Source organism: Podarcis raffonei, chromosome 12, assembly GCF_027172205.1.
Source record: "Podarcis raffonei isolate rPodRaf1 chromosome 12, rPodRaf1.pri, whole genome shotgun sequence".
In the NCBI taxonomy this organism is placed as follows: domain Eukaryota; kingdom Metazoa; phylum Chordata; class Lepidosauria; order Squamata; family Lacertidae; genus Podarcis; species Podarcis raffonei.
In genome coordinates, this window is record NC_070613.1 from 2,850,683 (window position 1) to 2,871,176 (window position 20,494).

The 20,494-nt window shown below is 46.2% G+C and overlaps 1 protein-coding gene across 1 annotated transcript in view; it reads left to right on the top strand.

The window, feature by feature from the left end:
• Window positions 1–20,494, top strand: part of SCAP (SREBF chaperone) — a 67,064-nt gene that overhangs the window by 16,537 nt on the left and 30,033 nt on the right. The window contains exons 2-11 of the mRNA XM_053359309.1: window positions 2,536–2,765; window positions 4,628–4,757; window positions 5,863–6,020; window positions 8,063–8,283; window positions 9,962–10,067; window positions 10,552–10,724; window positions 11,487–11,613; window positions 14,510–14,622; window positions 17,508–17,602; window positions 19,769–19,867. Coding sequence (XP_053215284.1) covers window positions 2,644–2,765; window positions 4,628–4,757; window positions 5,863–6,020; window positions 8,063–8,283; window positions 9,962–10,067; window positions 10,552–10,724; window positions 11,487–11,613; window positions 14,510–14,622; window positions 17,508–17,602; window positions 19,769–19,867 — 1,344 coding nt within the window. The 5' untranslated portion in view covers window positions 2,536–2,643. The remainder of the gene's footprint in view (window positions 1–2,535; window positions 2,766–4,627; window positions 4,758–5,862; window positions 6,021–8,062; window positions 8,284–9,961; window positions 10,068–10,551; window positions 10,725–11,486; window positions 11,614–14,509; window positions 14,623–17,507; window positions 17,603–19,768; window positions 19,868–20,494) is intronic.

Below are 20,494 nucleotides of genomic sequence, written 5' to 3' on the forward strand. Positions count from 1 at the left end.
CCTGGGGCATCTTACCACTGACGTATGGCTTCCTCACCAGCTGGCCTTCAGAGGTACCCAAGGTGCCTCTGTGAATATTACCTAAAGTTCTCTGGCTTCATCCAGCTCTACATGTCTGTACAACTTGTTACTTTCAGGGTCTTTCAGATCTACACAGCAAACATAGGAACAGCAAATGTGTTGACAAATAAGGGGGTGCTTAGTTTCTGAATTCTCTTTCTGGTGCATTTTACAACCTTGTTATATGACTGGGGTGTTACCATGTTTGTGTGATGTTGCTTCACGCGGAATTATCCAACACCTTATCAGAATATGATGGTGGAAATAAAGGAACATTGTGTGCTTACACTATCTGAAAATACAATATGCTTAAAGATAAAGGTAAAGGTACCCCTGCCCGTACGGGCCCGTCTTGACAGACTCTGGGGTTGTGCGCCCATCTCACTCAAGAGGCCGGGGGCCAGCGCTGTCCAGAGACACTTCCGGGTCACGTGGCCAGCGTGACAAGCTGCATCTGGCGAGCCAGCGCAGCACACGGAACGCCGTTTACCTTCCTGCTAGTAAGCGGTCCCTATTTATCTACTTGCACCCGGGGGTGCTTTCGAACTGCTAGGTTGGCAGGCGCTGGGACCGAGCAGCGGGAGCGCACCCCGCACGTGTAATATAATAATAATATATAATAATAATAATAATTAATTTGTTTATTGTTTATTATTTATAACGTACTGGGAGCCAATGTAGGTTTTTCAAGACCGGTATTATATGGTCTCGGCGGCCGCTCCCAGTCACCAGTCTGGCTGCTGCGTTCTGGATTAGTTGTAGTTTCCGGGTCACCTTCAAAGGTAGCCCCACGTATTGTATAATTACAATAAAAATTTATTATTTATATCCCGCCCATCTGGCTGGGTTTCCCCAGCCACTCTGGGCGGCTTCCAACTGAATATTAAAAACAATACAGCATCAGACATTAAAAACTTCCCTAAACAGGGCCGCCTTCAGTTGTCTTTTAAAAGTAGAATAGTTGTTTATTGTCTTGACATCTGCTAGGAGAGCGTTCCGCAAGGCAGGCTCCACTACCAAGAAGGCCCTCTGCCTGGTTCCCTGTAACCTCACTTCTTGCAGCGAGGGAACCGCCAGAAGGCCCTTGGCGCTGGACCTCAGTGTCCGGGCTGGATGATGGGGGTGGAGATGCTCCTTCAGGTATACAGGACCGAGGCCGTTTAGGGCTTTAAAGGTCAGCACCAACACTTTGAATTGTGCTCGGAAACGTACTGTAGTGCGCTATGGTTTTTTGTTTTTGTTTTAAAGTGGAGGGAGTGGGAAATATACTTCTTCTCCCACCTGTGTTTGACTTGGCAGTCGTGCACATGGCAAAGCACAAATAATTTCAACTATAGCTGTTCTGCCAAACTGTTGTCTCTGCCATCTCTCATACAGCTCGGCTTGTTAGTGGTTTCATAGATAATCAGCATGTGTTGTGAAGGAGAGTATGTGGATGATGCCATCTGCTTCCTGGTCTTTGCTACCTGCTATCTTAATCAATTACTGGTAGCGAGCCACTGAGAAGTGTGCTTCAGATGTTGACACCCAAGGGGTATCCTGGAATCCTTGGCATTCTCTTCAAGGCTTTGTCTTTGTCTTCTTTGTCTTTGCTTTTCCTCCTCTTTCTGCTTGGTATTTCAATGCCATTTCTGTTACAATTGGTGGCAAATACACTGCATTCAAGGCTGAAGACGATGATGATCACAAGAGTCAGATGGCACAGCTATTTTCTGAGGTTGAGCTTATGGGAAAGTTCAGTGTTTCAACTGACCTGCTTAGCAATCAAGGGTTAGTTGCTCCATGTTGCCTTTGCTGATGTCAGGTCAACTAAACCAGCCCAGGTAATGCCTTTCTTTCTCCTGGGTTTGTTGGCAGCCCAATCGACCAGGCAGACACAGCTCCTCCAGAGTTGTTGCTGCTGTTAGACCTGCTGCACACACCAAAGGTCCCAGGATCACTTACAGAAATCATGTGTTTTCCCATTTCGGGAATCATAAATCCAGAAGGCCACTGAGGAAAAAAATGGAAAATAATTCTGAGAAGGGCTGTAAGAGAGATCTGGAAGAAAAATCAAGGAAAGAAAAGTTGCAAAATCAGAATAAGTTTAGAAAACTTGATAAATCCAGGTATCTTATGTGTGGTTTGAGTCCTGTGTCTGTGCACCACTGTCCGTTGTAAGCCACTGGAGCTTGTACCTACAGTGTATTACACAAATGTTTGATTCATGTGCCATTTTCTGAGAATGAGAGGGTTTTGCCAAGACATAAAAGTTTTTTATGTCAGGCGTGAGAGTTCCCTGCAGGAGTGCTCTTTGTCTGCAGTCTTGTGTGCACCTTTCTTTGCTCGTGTGTCTCACTGAACAGAGTGGGCCTGCCTTCTGAGTACACATGCACAGGATGGCACTGTTAATGTGGGAAAGGAATCTCTGTACCCCTTGGCGAAGGTTTGCCCGTTGCACTGACCAGCTGCTGCCTTCTCTTCTCTCCCTTCCAGAATTCTGTTTTGCATGCCGTGCCTTTTCTGAAGTGCCACCCATGGTGGACTCTGATGAAACTGCCCTAATACATTCCGGGATGGCAGTTAGCTGATGGACAGCTGAGAATGACCTTGACTGACAGACTGCGGGAGAAGATATCACGGGCGTTCTACAACCACGGGCTGCTGTGTGCTTCCTGCCCCATCCCTATCATCCTTTTCACTGGCCTCTGTGTCCTGGCCTGCTGGTAAAGTCTCTCTTTCACAGTATCCATCGTGTGTGTGCCTTGTCTTCAAGTGGACCACGTGGTTGTGCATTTTCATTTCAAAAACGCTGTGAAAGTATTGAGGAGAGGCCAAAGGGCCCAGGAGGAAACAGTTGCGTTTCTGCAAAGAACACCCAGACGGGGCAAGTTTAGATACCTTTGACTAAATGCACCAATACAGTGGTACCTCGGGTTACATACGCTTCAGGTTACATATGCTTCAGGTTACAGACTCCACTAAACCAGAAATATTACCTTGGGTTAAGAACTTTGCTTCAGGATAAGAACAGAAATCGTGCAGCAGCGGCAGTGGGCAGTGTTTTGCCCTTTTCCCAAGTGGGTGAAGCAAATTAGCAAATTACACCTTTGCAGCTTCAATTTTGTTTTCAAACATTGAGATGAAATATTCAGATAAGCACCAGCAAAGTACAGAACTATATCTAGAGCTACTCTCTCTAGCAACATAACGAAAAGCTAAAGTTCTCGGGAGGAAGGGTGGGATCTAAATTTAATAAAATTCAGGAACGCTATGGATTGCCTTCCGCAATTTTTGTGGACAGGGTAGACTTCTCAGTACAGTGGTACCTCGGGTTACATATGCTTCAGGTAACATACGCTTTAGGTTACAGCCTCTGCTAACCCAGAAATAGTACCTCGGGTTAAGAACTTTGCTTCAGGATGAGAACAGAAATTGTTTTCCAGTGGCGGCGCAGCAGCAGCGGGAGGCCCCATTAGCTAAAGTGGTGCTTCAGGTTAAGAACAGTTTCAGGTTAAGAACAGACCTCCGGAACGAATTAAGTACTTAACCCGAGGTACCACTGTACTTGTGGTTTGGGTTAGCAGATCTTTTGAGAGGTGCCGAATTGCAGTAGTGGGCTAAAATGTCTGACATGAAAGGGCTTTTCTTTCATCGCTGTGTAGGCTTGGCTGCTTAGTAAGGCTCTGAAGCTGTGTGGGATGTACTCCCATTTCCATTAACTTTCAAAGAGGAAGAAATATTTTATTCTGTCCAAACTTTTTCCTGCTCCCTTTGTCTCCTTTAGTCCTGGAGTGCCTTTGCAATGCCGGACTAGGTAGTCATGTGGCTGGCAGTGTTATAGCAACGGTGTCTTGCTGCTATGAAACATTTGGCATGAGTGTAAGAAGGTATTGGTCACTAATAAACAGAATTGTGACCTTGCCATAGGACTTGGCAGCAAGAGAAAACATCATGTTCTCTTTCATATGGAAAACCGCTGCAAGAGAAGAGAGACAGAAGAGATGCAGCCAGAATTAATTTTCTTTTAACAGAAAGTCTGTTTTCTCAAACTGGTTTGCCTGTTAAAATTTCGGCCATAGCTACTTCTGCTGTTGCAGTCTGAAGGAATTATTTGAGGGGAAGGAATTTGAGGGTGGGTGGGGAGTGTGTTCCCAGAGTTCTCAGAGTCTGTATTCTCTGTATTTTAAATCATACAGAGCAATACTGTGTTCTGTTTAAAAAAGGCCTTGGCAATTTTCGCTAGTTCACAGTTGAAGGAAATGTTGGAAGTGCAGAAGCAGCTGAAGGTCAGAGGAAAATTTTGAATCTGTGAGAGTTGTGTGACAATGGGACGTGGCTGCCTTGAAGTGGAATCGGTTTGCTTTGAGGCCTCAGCAATGTTCTTGCCTGCAAACGCTCATGCTGCTTTTTAAAAATGTGCAGGTCTTTTAAAGCACCGCATGACTTCTGCACATGACTTCTGGCATTTGTCATGGATGTTCAGTTTCAGGGTGGGAGAAAGGACATAAAGTCTTCACCCATTTTTTTTATTTCATTGCTTGGGCTTGCCAAAAAATTGTTTCGCTGCCTGTTTTCTGCCTTGCAGCTACCCACTGCTGAAACTCCCATTGCCCGGCACTGGACCTGTTGAATACACCACCCCTGTGAAGGACTACGCGCAGCCTCCAGCCTACCCAACCCACCAGCAAGGAGAGCCGAACGAGAGGCCTGACTGGGTACCGTTACTATTCATAGAATCATAGAATCATAGAGTTGGAAGAGACCACAAGGGCCATCGAGTCCAACCCCCTGCCAAGCAGGAAACACCATCAGAGCACTCCTGACATATGGTTGTCAAGCCTCTGCTTAAAGACCTCCACAGAAGGAGACTCCACCACACTCCTTGGCAGCAAATTCCACTGTCAAACAGCTCTTACTGTCAGGAATTTCTTCCTAATGTTTAGGTGGAATCTTCTTCCTTGTAGTTTGGATCCATTGCTCCGTGTCCGCTTCTCTGGAGCAGCAGAAAACAACCTTTCTCCCTCCTCTATATGACATCCTTTTATATATTTGAACATGGCTATCATATCACCCCTTAACCTCCTCTTCTCCAGGCTAAACATGCCCAGCTCCCTTAGCCGTTCCTCATAAGGCATCGTTTCCAGGCCTTTGACCATTTTGGTTGCCCTCCTCTGGACACGTTCCAGTTTGTCAGTGTCCTTCTTGAACTGTGGTGCCCAGAACTGGACACAGTACTCCAGGTGAGGTCTGACCAGAGCAGAATACAGTGGCACTATTACTTCCCTTGATCTAGATGCTATACTCCTATTGATGCAGCCCAGAATTGCATTGGCTTTTTTAGCTGCCGCGTCACACTGTTGGCTCATGTCTAGTTTGTGGTCAACCAAGACTCCTAGATCCTTTTCACATGTAGTGCTCTCAAGCCAGGTGTCACCCATCTTGTATTTGTGCCTCTCATAGTAGTATTGTTACTACCACAGTGTGTGCAACGAGCACGCATGAAGTGAAGAGGAGGAGCCTGGTAGCATTTGGGGTGCCTTAGCTCAGAGAAAACGCAGCCGCCGTTTTTATATTTTTGTCGGTATTGCCTTTCACTAACTTTCATATTTCTAAGGCCCAGAATAGCTCTGAAGCATGTGTTCTTGCATTGAGCTTCTGTTCCACCCTTGTAGCAAAAAAGCTGCAGCACAAAGAGGCTTGGATACAGTTAGCTAAACAAATGGCACATAGAAACTATTATAGGGAGCTGGTTGAAGAGTACTTTGCTGCAACTTTGGTCTCCTGTCATAAATTTGTCTCATCTCATTTTCTCCCTCCCAGTACACAGGCGCTCCTGTAGCCTACATTCAGCAGGTCCTGGTGAAAGCCACTGTCTCTCCATGGCCCAAGACGTTCCTGGCTGTTGATGTGTTTCGGTCCCCGCTCTCCCGTGTCTTCCAGCTAGTGGAGGAAATCAGAAACCATGCCCTGCAAGACGGGTAGGTGAACCTCAATTATTCGTTTGTTATATGCCACCTTTATCAGAGGATCAGAGAGCGGTTTACAGTATTTTTATTACAGTATTACAGGCTTTTCTCCTTTGCAAAAGAAGCTGCACAACTGTGAGCTGTTCCTCAAAAAATGGGGCTTTCCCCCTTTCCTCCTCTAAAAACTAGATGCGTCTTATGGTCAGGTGCATCTTATGGAGCGAAAAATACTGTATGTGATGAGCTTCATCATGCTGGTAGAACATATAATATTGGATCCAGAATTGGGCAGCCTGAGACTTGCTGATTTCCTGGCTTTTCAGAGGGATCTCTTGACCTTTGTATTTGTGGAGAGTTTCTCTTGTTCAGAGGCTTTACTCCCTTGTCCTGGCTCTCTTTCCTAGGCGGTTAATCTGATGCCAACTGATTCACCATCTCTTCAAAATACTTGAACTGTAAATTATATAAACTAAACCTAGTCTTCACGGTCTGCTACAGAACCCAAGTTGTTCTCCTAATATGCTCTTGATCACGTTGGTCGGTGTGTGCTGGTGCAGGGAGCCAGCATTCCTACTGTATACGAAGTATCTTTATCTTGTGAACAACCCTGAGATCTTCAGATGAAGGGCAGTAGATAAGTGTAATAAATAATAGTAATGATAATAATAATAAAAAGCAATAAATATGAACGTTCTTTGACTCAGAGCTCCAAGAGCCTTGATTCTGTTTGCACCTTCTGTTCCTGACTTTGTCTGCGGTATGTGGAGATATTTGGAACCATGTATCTCAGCTTCTGCATGGTCAGTCCACATATCCTGTATTTGCGCTGGATGCAAAACCTGGATTTGGATTGCTGATTCCTTCTCCTTGTTTTGGGTAGACCTACCTGCTTTTGAAGCTGTTAACTGACCATGAGTCCCTTGGTGGCAGTTCTGCTTGTCTGCAGAGCAGAGTTGCAAGGAACAGGAACAGTGAGAGATGGAAGAGGTGGAGAACCTCAAATATAAGGGCTGGGAGCTTGAGGACAATGTAGATAGTACAGTGGTACCTTGGGTTACGTACGCTTCAGGTTACAGACTCCGCTAACCCAGAAATAGTACCTCGGGTTAAGAACTTTGCTTCAGGATGAGAACAGAAATCGTGCTCTGGCGGCACAGCAGCAGCAAGAGGCCCCATCAGCTAAAGTGGTGCTTCAGGTTAAGAACAGTTTCAGTTAAGAACGGACCTCCAGAACGAATTAAGTACTTAACCCGAGGTACCACTGTAATGCAGAAGTGATGGAGACATGGTAACAGCAGGAGAAGAGGAAAAATGACTTTGGCTAAGGTGTTTTGGAATGACCATAGAAAGGGAATATATCTGAAAGGAAAACCACCAGAGCCCAGACCATAATTTTTAACAGTAGAGCATATGAATATAAAATACCATATTTTTCGCCCTATAGGACGCACTTTTTCCCCTCCAAAAATCTCCCGATGTGGTTTGGAGGCTGACAGCGGGGAGACGCGTGCTTCTCCCCGCTGCCAGCCCTGCAAGCTCCGGGGACAGCTGGGAGGCGCAGCGCGTCTTCCCGCTGTCCCCCGACCTGGTCTGCAGGCGGGCGACGGGGAGAAGAGCGCTTCTCCCCGCTGCCTGCCCCGCAAGCTCCGGGGACAGCTGGGAGGCGCAGCGCGTCTTCCCGCTGTCCCCGGACCTGGTCTGCAGCCGGGCAGCGGGGAGAAGAGCGCTTCTCCCCGCTGCCGGCCCCACAAGCGCCTGGGGGGGGAAATAATTTTTTTTCTTTATTTCCCCCCGAAAAAACTTGGTGCGTCCTATGGGCCAGTGCGTCCTATGGGGTGAAAAATACGATAACCATAGGCATAAGAGAGCTCACAGGCAATTTGCCACTTCAGAGAACTGATGGATACTTGCAAAAATGAATTTGATATTTGTGACCACTTTCTGAATCACTGGAATGAATAATCATTGGAATTGCAGTGTCCCTTTCTGCTTTGACTATTTGCGGATACTCTTGATCTGCTGCAACTCTTGGCTTTTCTCCCCCCTCCCTTCAGCTCCAGAATCAAAAGTCTGGAAGAAATCTGCCTTCAGGTAACCGATCTCCTTCCCAATTTAAAGAAGCTTCGAGGCTTGCTTCCTGAACATGGCTGCCTGCTGCTGTCCCCAGGAAACTTCTGGCAGAATGACCAGGAACTCTTCAGTGCTGACCCGGATGTTATCAGAACGATCCACCAGCATGAACCAAAGACATTACAGACATCGGCTACCCCCAAAGGTATGAGATCTTGCATGAGAAGAGATTAGTAGGGGAATTACTTGTGGAACATCCAATGGGCCCGACTCACGTCTCCCCTGACAACCAGCTTAGCAATGCTACATGTGGTGGTCCTGTGGAAAGGTGAAGGGTTTTGGGGAAATGATAGTATAATAAATTGAAAAGGATGTTTAAACTGACAATCCCTAAAAAAGCCAAAGCCTTTTCACTAGGAATAATGTGACAACAGGCAGTTGGAACTTAATATGCACAGAAGTGGAATGAAGGATCACCAACCAGCTTCTAAAACTGACGGACTATGCTGAAATGGCGAAATTGTTAAATTAAGAGGACATAATGATGAAACGTTTAAGGAGGAACGGAGATCATGGATGGGTTAGAAGTCAAACTATCACCCATACATGAAGTCGCAGGCAGGATTCGAAGTATAAACAGTGGATTATTGAAAGAACCAGTGATTTGGTGTTTAGGCAGCAAAAACATACGTAATACAGTGGAACCTCTACTCATGTACGGAATCCGTTCCAAAGGTCCGTTCATGAGTCAATCCGGGTCACTGGTAGAAGCGCAGTTCTGTGCGTGCGCATTTGGCGGCAGCGCCGTTCTGCGCATGTGCAGATGGCAGAAGCTGCTTCTGTGTGTGCGTGAATCACAGCAAACCCGGTATTTACTTCCGGGTTGGCCGCGGTCACGAGTCAAATTGTTCACGAGTAGGGGCGGTGGTAAGTCGAGGTTCTACTGTATAGGACAACGAATAAAAAGGAGTAAAAAAAAAACCCAGAAGAGATGGGGTGGGAAGTCAAGAAGAAAATATGTTTTTAAAAAACTGCTTTGAAATATCTTTGGAGAATTAATGAAAAAAAACTACGTGGAAAACAACAACAACAATGCCATAGTGAAATGGAATTGGTTTGCCCTCAGCTTTCTTACATAATGGTATCTAGCTTGTCCTTGATCAGGTGTTGGGAGGCTGGCCTGAATATTGGAGAACAGCTGTTCTGCCATGTCAGAGCCAGGAAGAGAGTTTTGACATCAACTAAAAGGAGAGCATTTTTGGATCTGACCAAAAGCTGATCCACAGTAGCCAACCAGATGCCCATGGAAAGCTGATCAGCAGGACGTGAGGGCAGCCACCCTCCCCTGTTGCTGTTATTCCCCAGCACCTGGTATTCAAAGACATGATGCCTCTGACCCTGGAGGTAGCATGATACAAATCTTTTAAGTTGTCTGTCATAAGGAACATGCTACAGTTCCTAGCTTGTTTTAATTGCCCTTTTTTGTACTTAAAAAGATACAAATCCTTTAAGTTGTCTGTCATAAGGAACATGCTACAGTTCCTAGCTTGTTTTAATTGCCCTTTTTTGTACTTAAAAAGATACAAATCTTTTAAGTTGTCTGTCATAAGGAACATGCTACAGTTCCTAGCTTGTTTTAATTGCCCTTTTTTGTACTTAAAAAGATACAAATCCTTTAAGTTGTCTGTCATAAGGAACATGCTACAGTTCCTAGCTTGATTTAATTGCCCTTTTTGATGCCTTTCCCAGCTCTGTTGTATTGTTTCTTTTTGGGGATGTGGCAACCAGAGCAGTGTGTGATAGTCTTCATTAAGCTTGGGGAGCCTCATTTGCTTCCCGGTTGTGCGACTTTGAAACCTCATGCGTCCCTCTTCTTTCCTCAGACCTGCTGTTCGGAGTCCCAGGGAAGTACAGCGGGGTGAACCTATATAACCGGAAGCGAGTGGTAACCTACACCATTACCCTGGGTCTTCAGCGCTATGATTCCAGGTATTTCGCGATTTCATCCAGAAGATGATGAAACAGTCGCCTACAGCTTCGGAAAATGCTTCTCCCTTATTCCATGTGTTGTTCATACTCCAGGACTGTATTTCGTTTTCTCAAGGCTGCCTTTAGCATGTTTTCCTAACAGGGATTGTTAAATCCATGTCGTTTTCTCCCCTGAATGATCGCATGTCAAAATGTCATGTTAACATCTCTTTTTACGCTCGACACACTGGCAAAGCCTATATGCAAAACCTTCCTTTGCCTATGCAAATACTGAGGCACAATTCAGAACTAGTGGATTAGAATAGTAGCCGTGGTTGTGAAACACCGAGCCTCTTACGGCTGCTACACAGGTTACAAAAATAGGGCAGCTTTGCTGTGTGCCCTGTAACTTATGTGAAAGTTGGTTTTTCTCTTTTAAGACAAGGAGCACTGCATGCATGTGCTTTGTAGGAGCTGTGAGTTGCCCCTGTGCTTTCCACGGCAGGTTCCTCGCCAGCCTCCGCTCCCGCCTCAAGGCGCTGCACCCCAGCCCCAACTGCACCCTGCGGGAAGAGCACATCACCCACGTCCACTTCAAGGAAGAGATCGGCATCGCTGAGCTCATTCCCCTTGTGACCACCTACATCATCCTCTTTGCCTACATCTACTTCTCTACGCGTAAGTGTAAAGGGCAGATTAGGGCATTGCGAGGAGGGGGGCTCAAGGGACCGTGTGTGCTGCCCCCCACCCCTGGTTTTAATACAGCAATAGAGAGGCACAGAGCCTTTAGAGTTGTGTCTCTGAGCAGACTGACTTTGCTGGGGGGAAAGGGTAATAAATGCAGCACCCTTTATTTAATAGCCAGAGCAGTACAGTGGCACCCCGGGTTATATACACTTCAGGTTACATACGCTTCAGGTTACAGACTCCACTAACCCAGAAATAGTACCTCGGGTTAAGAACTTTGCTTCAGGGTGAGAACAGAAATCGCACGGCGGCAGCGGGAGGCCCCATTAGCTAAAGTGGTGCTTCAGGTTAAGAACAGTTTCAGGTTAAGAACGGACCTCCGGAACAAATTAAACACGTAACCAGAGGTACCACTGCACTTGGTATTGTGTGTGAGAGACAGAGACGCTTTCTGGAACCTTAAGAAACAGAAACACTGTTTTGGGGTTTTGGGATAGGTGACATTTCTTGTTGTGTCCCATCCTTCAAGGTGCTGCTTTTGCACACCCTGGTGTGAACCTCATTTTAGAGTGATGGATTGTGTTGTGAGTTGAGAGAGACATGCAGACCCATTTGCACATCAATCTGTGGATGGCACCTTTTCTGCCTTTCCCATGGTCTGGTTAGCGAATGCATGTGTCCTGCCTCCACGGCTTTGTTCCTGTGTCTTACTTTCATCCGATGGTTCTGGAGGCTTTGCTTTCTCTCCCTCAGGGAAGATTGACATGGTGAAATCAAAATGGGGCTTGGCTCTGGCTGCGGTTGTGACGGTCCTGAGTTCTCTGCTCATGTCGGTTGGATTGTGCACACTCTTCGGCCTGACACCTACGCTCAATGGAGGGTAAGCATCTAAATTAATCTAACTGGCAGGAGCTGGTTAAGATTCCACCTAAACATTCGGAAGAACTTCCTGACAGTAAGAGCTGTTTGACAGTGGAATTTGCTGCCAAGGAGTGTGGTGGAGTCTCCTTCTTTGGAGGTCTTTAAGCAGAGGCTTGACAACCATATGTCAGGAGTGCTCTGATGGTGTTTCCTGCTTGGCAGGGGGTTGGACTCGATGGCCCTTGTGGTCTCTTCCAACTCTATGATTCTATGATTCTAAGATGGTTGCAAAAGAGCTGCTGTTCTCCTTTAGTTCCTCCCTATACCTGCCATATTAATGACCTCCTTTCCAAACAATGTCTCATACCTGCCTGAGCAAACTGTATTATCCTTCTGCTGAGATGAGCTCCGTTAGGTGGATACCTAAAAATGCACAATATGAGTACAACAAATTCATTTGCAAACACCTTCATCTACACCAAACATGAATCAGAACTGGGATTTTACCTGTGTCTTTCTGGCAGGTGAATTGGCTCAGAGGTGGACACATTATTAGAACAAACACACCCCAATGGCTACCAGATTAAGATTAAGAGACAGGTCATAAATTGATAGAAGCCCCTGTTCTAACCTGACATTTTTTGCCAGAAAATGTCCCAATAGAAACCAGTAGCTCCACTGGCTCTCGCCAAAACAACACTAATCTTTGGAAGCCACAGAATAACCTCTTGTAACAAGGTAGCTCTCCGGTATAAATCCAGATGTTTTAAACCTTGTGTGCTTGACAAAAATTGCATCCTGTATAAATAATTTCCTACAGGCCAGAGCTAGCTTTTATGCAGACACAGGACAACCAGATCTTGTAGATCACAGAACTTTAATATCAAATACAATATATTACCCAGGATATAATTCCTTCAGCATTTACACCTGCAAACTGTTGAATGTGGATTCTGTACCAAGAAGCCCATTTACTACCTTCTTCAGTCTCCCATGTTTTAGCATTTGAAATTTTCTAGCCCCCGTGGAGCAGTTTTTTTGTAGAGCAATTTTCTAGCTCCCATGGCTGGGGTGATTAGCTTCATCATGCATCACAACGTTAGAAAGCAGCAGAAATCATTTCATCAAGTTTAACATATTCTGCCCCATGGATTTGCTATTTATCACACAAAGCTAAGAGTTGATGGGAAGAGGATGACCCCCACCCACGCGCCCAGGAATTAGGGACCAGTATCTCTCTTGGGGGGCCTTGAGATGCACTCAGTCTTTCCTTTCCCCCTCCTGCCCTTTGTCGGAGTCTTGCATCACCTTCCCACGCAAACACAGAAGAGCATTACCACATCTCTCCCCGTGACCTTCCCCTTGTAGCACCATAACACCGCTGTCTCTGATAGGAGAGCCAGGCTTCCCTTAACTGGACGGTCACTTTGGATCCATGCCAAGTTGATCTGAGACCCCAGCTGCCTTGTTTGCTCTTCTTGTTGAATGTGGGGGAATGGTAAATGCCGGCACCTGAAGTATGCTTTGTCAGATGTGTTCATAGTAAATAGTATTGCCTGCCTTCCTAAAGATATTTATTTTCCAGTAGCTCCTATTTTCCAATAGCCCCCCTAACTGTACCCCTGAAGGACCAGGTGCACATCCTGGGAGTCATTTTGGACTCGCAGCTGTCCATGGAGGCGTAGGTCAATTCTGTGTCCAGGGCAGCTGTTTACCAGCTCCATCTGGTACGCAGGCTGAGACCCTATCTGCCTGTGGACTGCCTCGCCAGAGTGGCGCATGCTCTAGTTATCTTCCGCTTGGACTACTGCAATGCGCTCTATGTGGGGCTACCTTTGCAGGTGACCCAGAAACTACAACTAATCCATAATGCGGCAGCTAGGCTGGAAACTGGCGAGCGGCCGCCAAGACCACATAACACCGGTCTTGAAAAACCTACATTGGCTCCCAGTACGTTTCCCAGCACAATTCAAAGTGTTGGTGCTGACCTTGAAAGCCCTAAATGGCCTTGGTCCAGTAGACCTGAAGGAGAGTCTCCACCCCCAACATTCTGCCTGGACACTGAGGTCCAGCGCCAAGGGCCTTCTGGTGGTTATGTCACTGTGAGAAGCCAAGTTACAGGGAACCAGGCAGAGGGCTGTATCTGTAGCGGCACCCGCCCTCCCATCAGATGTCAAAGAAATAAACAACTACCAGACTTTTAGAAGACATCTGAAGGCAGCCCTGTTTAGGGAAGCTTTTAATGTTTGATGGACTACATGCACCCAGCCAGATGGGTGGCATATAAAATTATTATTATTATTATTATTATTTATTACTACTACTACTACTACACAATCTTTTAAAGGATTGTTTGACCTCATTCTCTACTGCCTACCTCCCCCACCCCACCCCCAGAGCTCAAGGTGGTCCCCCCACTTCTCATTTAATCCCCACAACAACCCCGTGAGGTCGGTTCGGCTGGGAGATAGTGATCTGCCCAAGGCCACCCAGTGAGAGTGCAAAATTAGTGAGTGTTAAAATGTCATGGGTAAAGCATAGCAGATTTGCAGCGATAAATGATTGGACAAGAGGAAAGAAAAGGGTTAAAGAAAGGAATTTATAAGTTATTTAGATCAGGGGTTGCTGAAAAATTTTAAAACAGGGATGCAGAAAAGGGAGGCATGGGGAAGTTGTTGAAATTGGGTACAAGAAAAAAATTTATGAAATTATACATGTTTATATGTTCGTTTGTTTGTGTTTGTTGTTTGTAATGTCTTATAATATATGTTGAAAAGCCAATAAAAATTTTATATATATAAAAAAAAGGCCACCCAGTGAGCTTCAGCCATTCCCTTCTGAGAATGAGACTTGCTCCGGTTACTTAGGCCAGGCAATTCCACTTTCTATATGTTTACCCTCCGTTTTTCCTCCAGGGAGATTTTCCCTTACCTGGTGGTAGTGATTGGCCTAGAGAATGTGCTGGTCCTCACGAAATCTGTCGTTTCCACGCCCGTCGACCTGGAAGTGAAGTTGAGGATTGCGCAAGGTACGTGGAACGAAGATGGCAAGTTCTGCCAGACCATTGGCCCATCTCTGGTCTGGTTTTTTTGGGGGGGGGGAGAGACTTGATATCCCACCTTTCACTCCCCTTAAGGAGTCTCAAAGCGGCTAACAATCTCCTTTCCCTTCCTCCTCCACAACAAACACTCTGTGAGGTGAGTGAGGCCGAGAGACTTCAGAGAAGTGTGACTAGCCCAAGGTCACCCAGCAGCTGCATGTGGAGGAGCGGAGACGCGAACCCGGTTCCCCAGATTATGAGACTACCGCTCTTAACCACTATGCTACACTGGCTCCCAATCTGTTCTGATCGGCAGTGGCTTGACAAGGTCTTTCCCACACCTGGCACCTGAGATCAGTGCTTGCAAAGTAATCCCTCTGTTGCTGAGCTGTGATCTTTCCTCTGTGGCAATCCATGCTCCAGCAGTCACTCTGGGTCTTAAAAGGCACGGGGGAGTATATTGGCGTGGGTCAGAGCACCCTGGGGGACAGGCCCCATGACAGACGGAAGCCTGTTGCTCAATTGACACCAGATTAAACACACCGAGATTACTGCATGACACTCATTAGGAAATACAGGAGGAACCTAGCAATCCTGCTTTGCAATCCAGTCTCAATATGCATAGCTAAGGAGCACAGGAGACCCAATTACAAAGCAAGCAGTTTGATATCTTTGTCGTGTGTGTGTGTAGAGGTTGATTTAAGCTTATTTTAATACCGTATGTCCTAAAAAGAGCCCGCTGGATCAGGCCAAGTTGCACAAGAGTAAACTCCCCTCCTGTAGTTTCCAGCAACTGGCAGGGACACACTATCAGTGGAGGTAGTAAATTGCTGCTTCACTTTCAGTGAAGGTAACAATTTGCACAAAACCAAGTAAGGAACTGTTCCTCCTCTCATTGAATTTTAGTAGTGTAGTTGACCCAGGAGCACCAAATGTCTCAAAAGTAGCAAAGCCAGTTGCATTCTCCAGCCACTTCTCCAGCTTCCCCTTACGTGTCAAGTATGCTGGCTGGTTCCTGACAACAGAGGCACGAAACTGAAGTGTGAAGTTACCTGTCCCTCCAGAAGAGCACTTTGAACTTTGGGAGTTCAGCAACCCTTTGATTTTTACATGTTGCGTATGACTTTTGTTCTGTTAATAATTTTTGTCATTTTGAAGAAGGGGTGGGGAGCCTCTGTCCTGCGGACCAATGCCAGGCCTCATTTGGCTTCTGAGGCGGTTTCCTCAAACTACACTCACCTGTCTCCATATGTGATGCTTGCTGTGGAGCGCTTAAGACACACAGCTGCTTCTCCTGCAAAAAGCAGCTGTTGCGCAGGGGGTTCAGTCCTTCTTGGTGACTGCCACTCACATGACATTGTTAGTCGTTTAGTCGTGTCCGACTCTTCGTGACCCCATGGACCAGAGCATGCCAGGCACTCCTGTCTTCCACTGCCTCCCGCAGTTTGTGCAGACTCATGTTTGTAGCTTCAAAGACACTATCCAACCATCTCGTCCTCTGTCGTCCCCTTCTCCTTGTGCCCTCCATCTTTCCCAACATCAGGGTCTTTTCCAGGGAGTCTTCTCTTCTCCTGAGGTGGCCAAAGTATTGGAGCCTCAGCTTCACGATCTGTCCTTCCAATGAGCACTCAGGGCTGATTTCCTTCAGAATGGAGAGGTTTGATCTTCTTGCAGTCCATGGAACTCTCAAGAGTCTCCTCCAGCACCATAATTCAAAAGCATCAATTCTTCAGCAATCAGCCTTCTTCATGGTCCAGCTCTCACTTCCATACATCACTACTGGGAAAACCAGAGCTTTAACTATACGGACCTTTGTTGGCAAGGTGATGTCTCTACTTTTTAAGATGCTGTCTAGGTTGGTCATTGCTTTCCTCCCAAGAAGCAGGCGTCTCTTAATTTCGTGGCTGCTGTCACCATCTGCAGTGATCATGGAGCCCAAGAAAGTAAAATCTCTCACTGCCTCCATTTCTTCCCCTTCTATTTGCCAGGAGGTGATGGGACCAGTGGCCATGATCTTGGTTTTTTTGATGTTGAGCTTCAGACCATATTTTGCGCTCTCCTCTTTCACCCTCAGTAAAAGGTTCTTTAATTCCTCCTCACTTTCTGCCATCAAGGTTGTGTCACCTGCATATCTGAGGTTGTTGATATTTCTTCCACATAGAGATTTCTCAGGAGACAGATGAGGTGATCAGGCACTCCCATTTCTTTAAGAACTTGCCATAGTTTGCTGTGGTCGACACAGTCAAAGGCTCTTGCATAGTCAATGAAGCAGAAGTAGATGTCTTTCTGGAACTCTCTAGCTTTCTCCATAATCCAGCGCATGTTTGCAATTTGGTCTCTGGTTCCTCTGCCTCTTCTAAATCCAGCTTGCACTTCTGGGAGTTCTCGGTCCACATACTGCTTGAGCCTTCCTTGTAGAATTTTAAGCATAACCTTGCTAGCGTGTGAAATGAGTGCAATTGTGCGGTAGTTGGAGCATTCTTTAGCACTGCCCTTCTTTGGGATTGGGATGTAGACTGATCATCTCCAGTCCTCTGGCCACTGCTGAGTTTTCCAAACTTGCTGGCATATTGAGTGTAGCACCTTAACAGCATCATCTTTTAAAATTTTAAATTTTACATTTAATTTTACATTTGACATTGTTACATTAGATGATTGGCGAGTGGGTGGTCCCACCCAGCTACCAAAGTTGGACCAAGTGGCAGGGGAGATAAAGACCTGGCCCCCTAGGCCAACAAGTCTCCCCTGTTGTAAATCAATGCCACTGCCCTCTTAAAATGTTTGTGCGTTGGGCAGTCGCTGCAGGTCAAGCAGGCCCCCAGCCTCCAATCACCCACCTTAACCGTACGTCTGCATTTGTCCCTTTTCCCCAGGTTTGAGCAACGAGAGTTGGTCAATTATGAAGAACATGGCTACAGAGCTGGGGATCATTCTGATTGGCTACTTCACCTTCGTCCCAGCTATCCAGGTACTTGGTGGGTTCCCATGGGGCAGAAGCCCTGCTTGGCTTCTTGGGGTGGGGTGGGGTGGGGGGTTGGTTTAGCCTGGCAATTCCCCACCACCTGCAGAGCATCCTTGGAAATAATAATAATAATAATTTTTATTTATACCCTGCCCATCTGGCTGGGTTTCCCCAGCCACTCTGGGCAGCTTCCAACAGAATATTAAAATACAGTAATGTATCAAACATCAATCTGTGGGTCCCCAGATGTTGTTGGACTACAACTCCCATCATCCCTGAGCTCTGGCCTTGTTAGCTAGGGGTGATGGGAGTTGTAGTTCAACAACATCTGGGGACCCTCTGGTTGAGAAAGGCTGCTCTAGATGCAGTTCAGATAGGGGTGAGTGTGGCATTTCATTCATTCATCCATATGCCACTTTCCCTCCCAAAAAATTGTGCTCAAAGCAGCTTACAACAAAGAAAAGGGGAACGCGTTTCAAAACCAAACAGTGCAAAAGCGATTTCATAACAACAGACCAAAATGACACAATAGCAAATGTAGTAACATGCAAAAAACAAAACAACCATGTTTCAGTACTGTAAATATAACAAGATTACATAAACAACAGCCAGCATCCCATAGCAAAACATAACAAGGGAGTTCTCCTTGGTCCCTATGACGTTGCTCACAGTCCCTCTCCTGCAACAGCTTCTTGCAGGGCTTGAAACAGCCCTCCCATAATGTAACTCACATTTTACATTGAAAGCCGCTCAGTGTGTTGAGACTTGCATATGTCTCAGGGATTGCTTTCCGTCACTACCATTGTAAGGCCCGCAGCCTGTTGAAGGCTGCTTCATAATAGTCCACTCCCTGAACTGGGTCTGTTCCTGGCGGGACTTCCTCTTGGAAGCTTGTCGTGGCCTGAAAGGGTTGCTTGTCTCTGTTCCCTTCTCCACAGTTCATAGATTAAATATCGTTAAGATCCTTTGGATGGGACAGAAAGCGTATTTTGAGCTGATAGGAAGAGCTGATAGGCAGAACCTTTATGCCTCCTGTGCTGTAGCAGCAGAATGGCGGCAGATTCTGGTGGCTGAAATCCAAACCTTCCAGCCCTGATTTCTGCATCTTTGCAATAATGGTGCCTGGAACAGGTCTGCTTGTCTGCCCCTTATCTGTGGCCCTGAACGTGAAGGACGCATAAGAGATAATGCTCTGTGTGCTTGTCACAGAGTCCAAGGAATCCTGGCAATAGGGAGCCAAGTTGTCGCAGGCTTCATGTGCTTTTGACCCTCGCCCCGTTCGCTTGAGGTCTGGTGCTGCACTCTTTGGCTAAGGACATGTACCTCATTACCCCCTGGGTTTAGCCTACTCAGCTCTCTGGAGGTAGAATTGGTCCCTCAAATAGGTGACCCCTTGTATCAAGAGATGTGGGAACGCACATGTTCACACATACCCTTACCTCCTCCCTGCTCCCTGCACTGGGCAGCACGGATCCTGAAACAGATCCTAAATACACCTTCCCCCCAAAAACGGAAGCATTTTTGCTGGGGTTGATGGGGGAAGAAATTGCGAAAGCGGACCAGAGACTATTTTTGTACGCCACAGTTGCGGCAATAACTTTATTAGCCCCAAAGTGGAAATTACAGGAAATACCAACGATTGCGGAGTGGCAGACGAAAATGATGGACTATGTAGAACTGGCAAAACTGACTTTCAGAATCAGGAACCAGGAGGACTCAAAATTCCAGAGAGACTGGAGTAAATTTATCGATTATGTTAATAATCATTGCGAAAGTTTGAAGACACTAGCAGGACTGAAATGATTCCTACGACGTGGACTTTAAGTTATAAATGCAAGATACAGATTTGTAATAGAAAGCTTGTTGAAGGGGGTTTGGGGAAGGAAGTCTTGCGCTCGGCAGAGTGCGGAAAGATTGGATTGGTGATGTAAAGTGAAAATATTGTTTAATGAGAAAATGAATAAAAATTATATTAAAGAAAAAAAAACCTGGAACTGCTGCTCCTGTTGTTGAGTGAGAACTGCTGAGTCATGTCTGGCATAGCCAGCTCCCAGCTGCACACTGTTTCTTGCTGCACAAAGATCTGCATTTGCTGCCTGCTCTGGGGTGACTCTCCCTGCTGGGAGCTTAGTACAGCAGCTAACAAACACCCTCCTCTCTTGTGCCTTGCAGGAATTCTGCCTTTTTGCTGTGGTGGGCTTGGTGTCTGACTTCTTCCTCCAGATGCTCTTCTTCACCACCGTCCTGTCCATTGACATCCGCCGCATGGAGGTAAAAGAAGGCAGTAATAGTAATTATTATTCACTTGTGCCCTGCCCATCTGACAGGGTTGTCCCAGCCACTCTGGTTGGTTCCAACAAAATATTAAAAACACACACACACACAGACACACACACACACACAATACATCAGACATTAAAAGCCTCCTGATACTGGGCTGCCTTCTGATGTCTACGGAAGCTTGTACAACATAATTGTTTATTACTTGCAGTGGTTCCCAGAGGGGGTCGTGGGATTCTCTAGAGGGGAGGCAGGGGGTGCTGGAAGTATAAATGACTATCCGACCATCACTGAATCAGGTTTATCAATACCGTCAAATGAAGTGAACTAGGTAATTATAATTGGATTTTGAAAAAACGTGCAAATCATTGCCACTGTTTTGAATTTTCTTGTGTTGTTATCTTCCTTGTTTGCTTGTGCAAAATGTTCTGAAAAATGCTTTTTGTAGGGGAGGGGGCACCGGGGATGAGTTTACGGAGTCAAAGGGGGGTGGGCTAACCCTTGTGTGCTTGGCTGGGTGTCTTATGAGCTGAGAGGAGCAGGGATTACAAGATCAGGCACTTCTGAATACAGAGGTTCAAGTCAGCTGTACATGGATGACTTAAACTGGCACTTGTC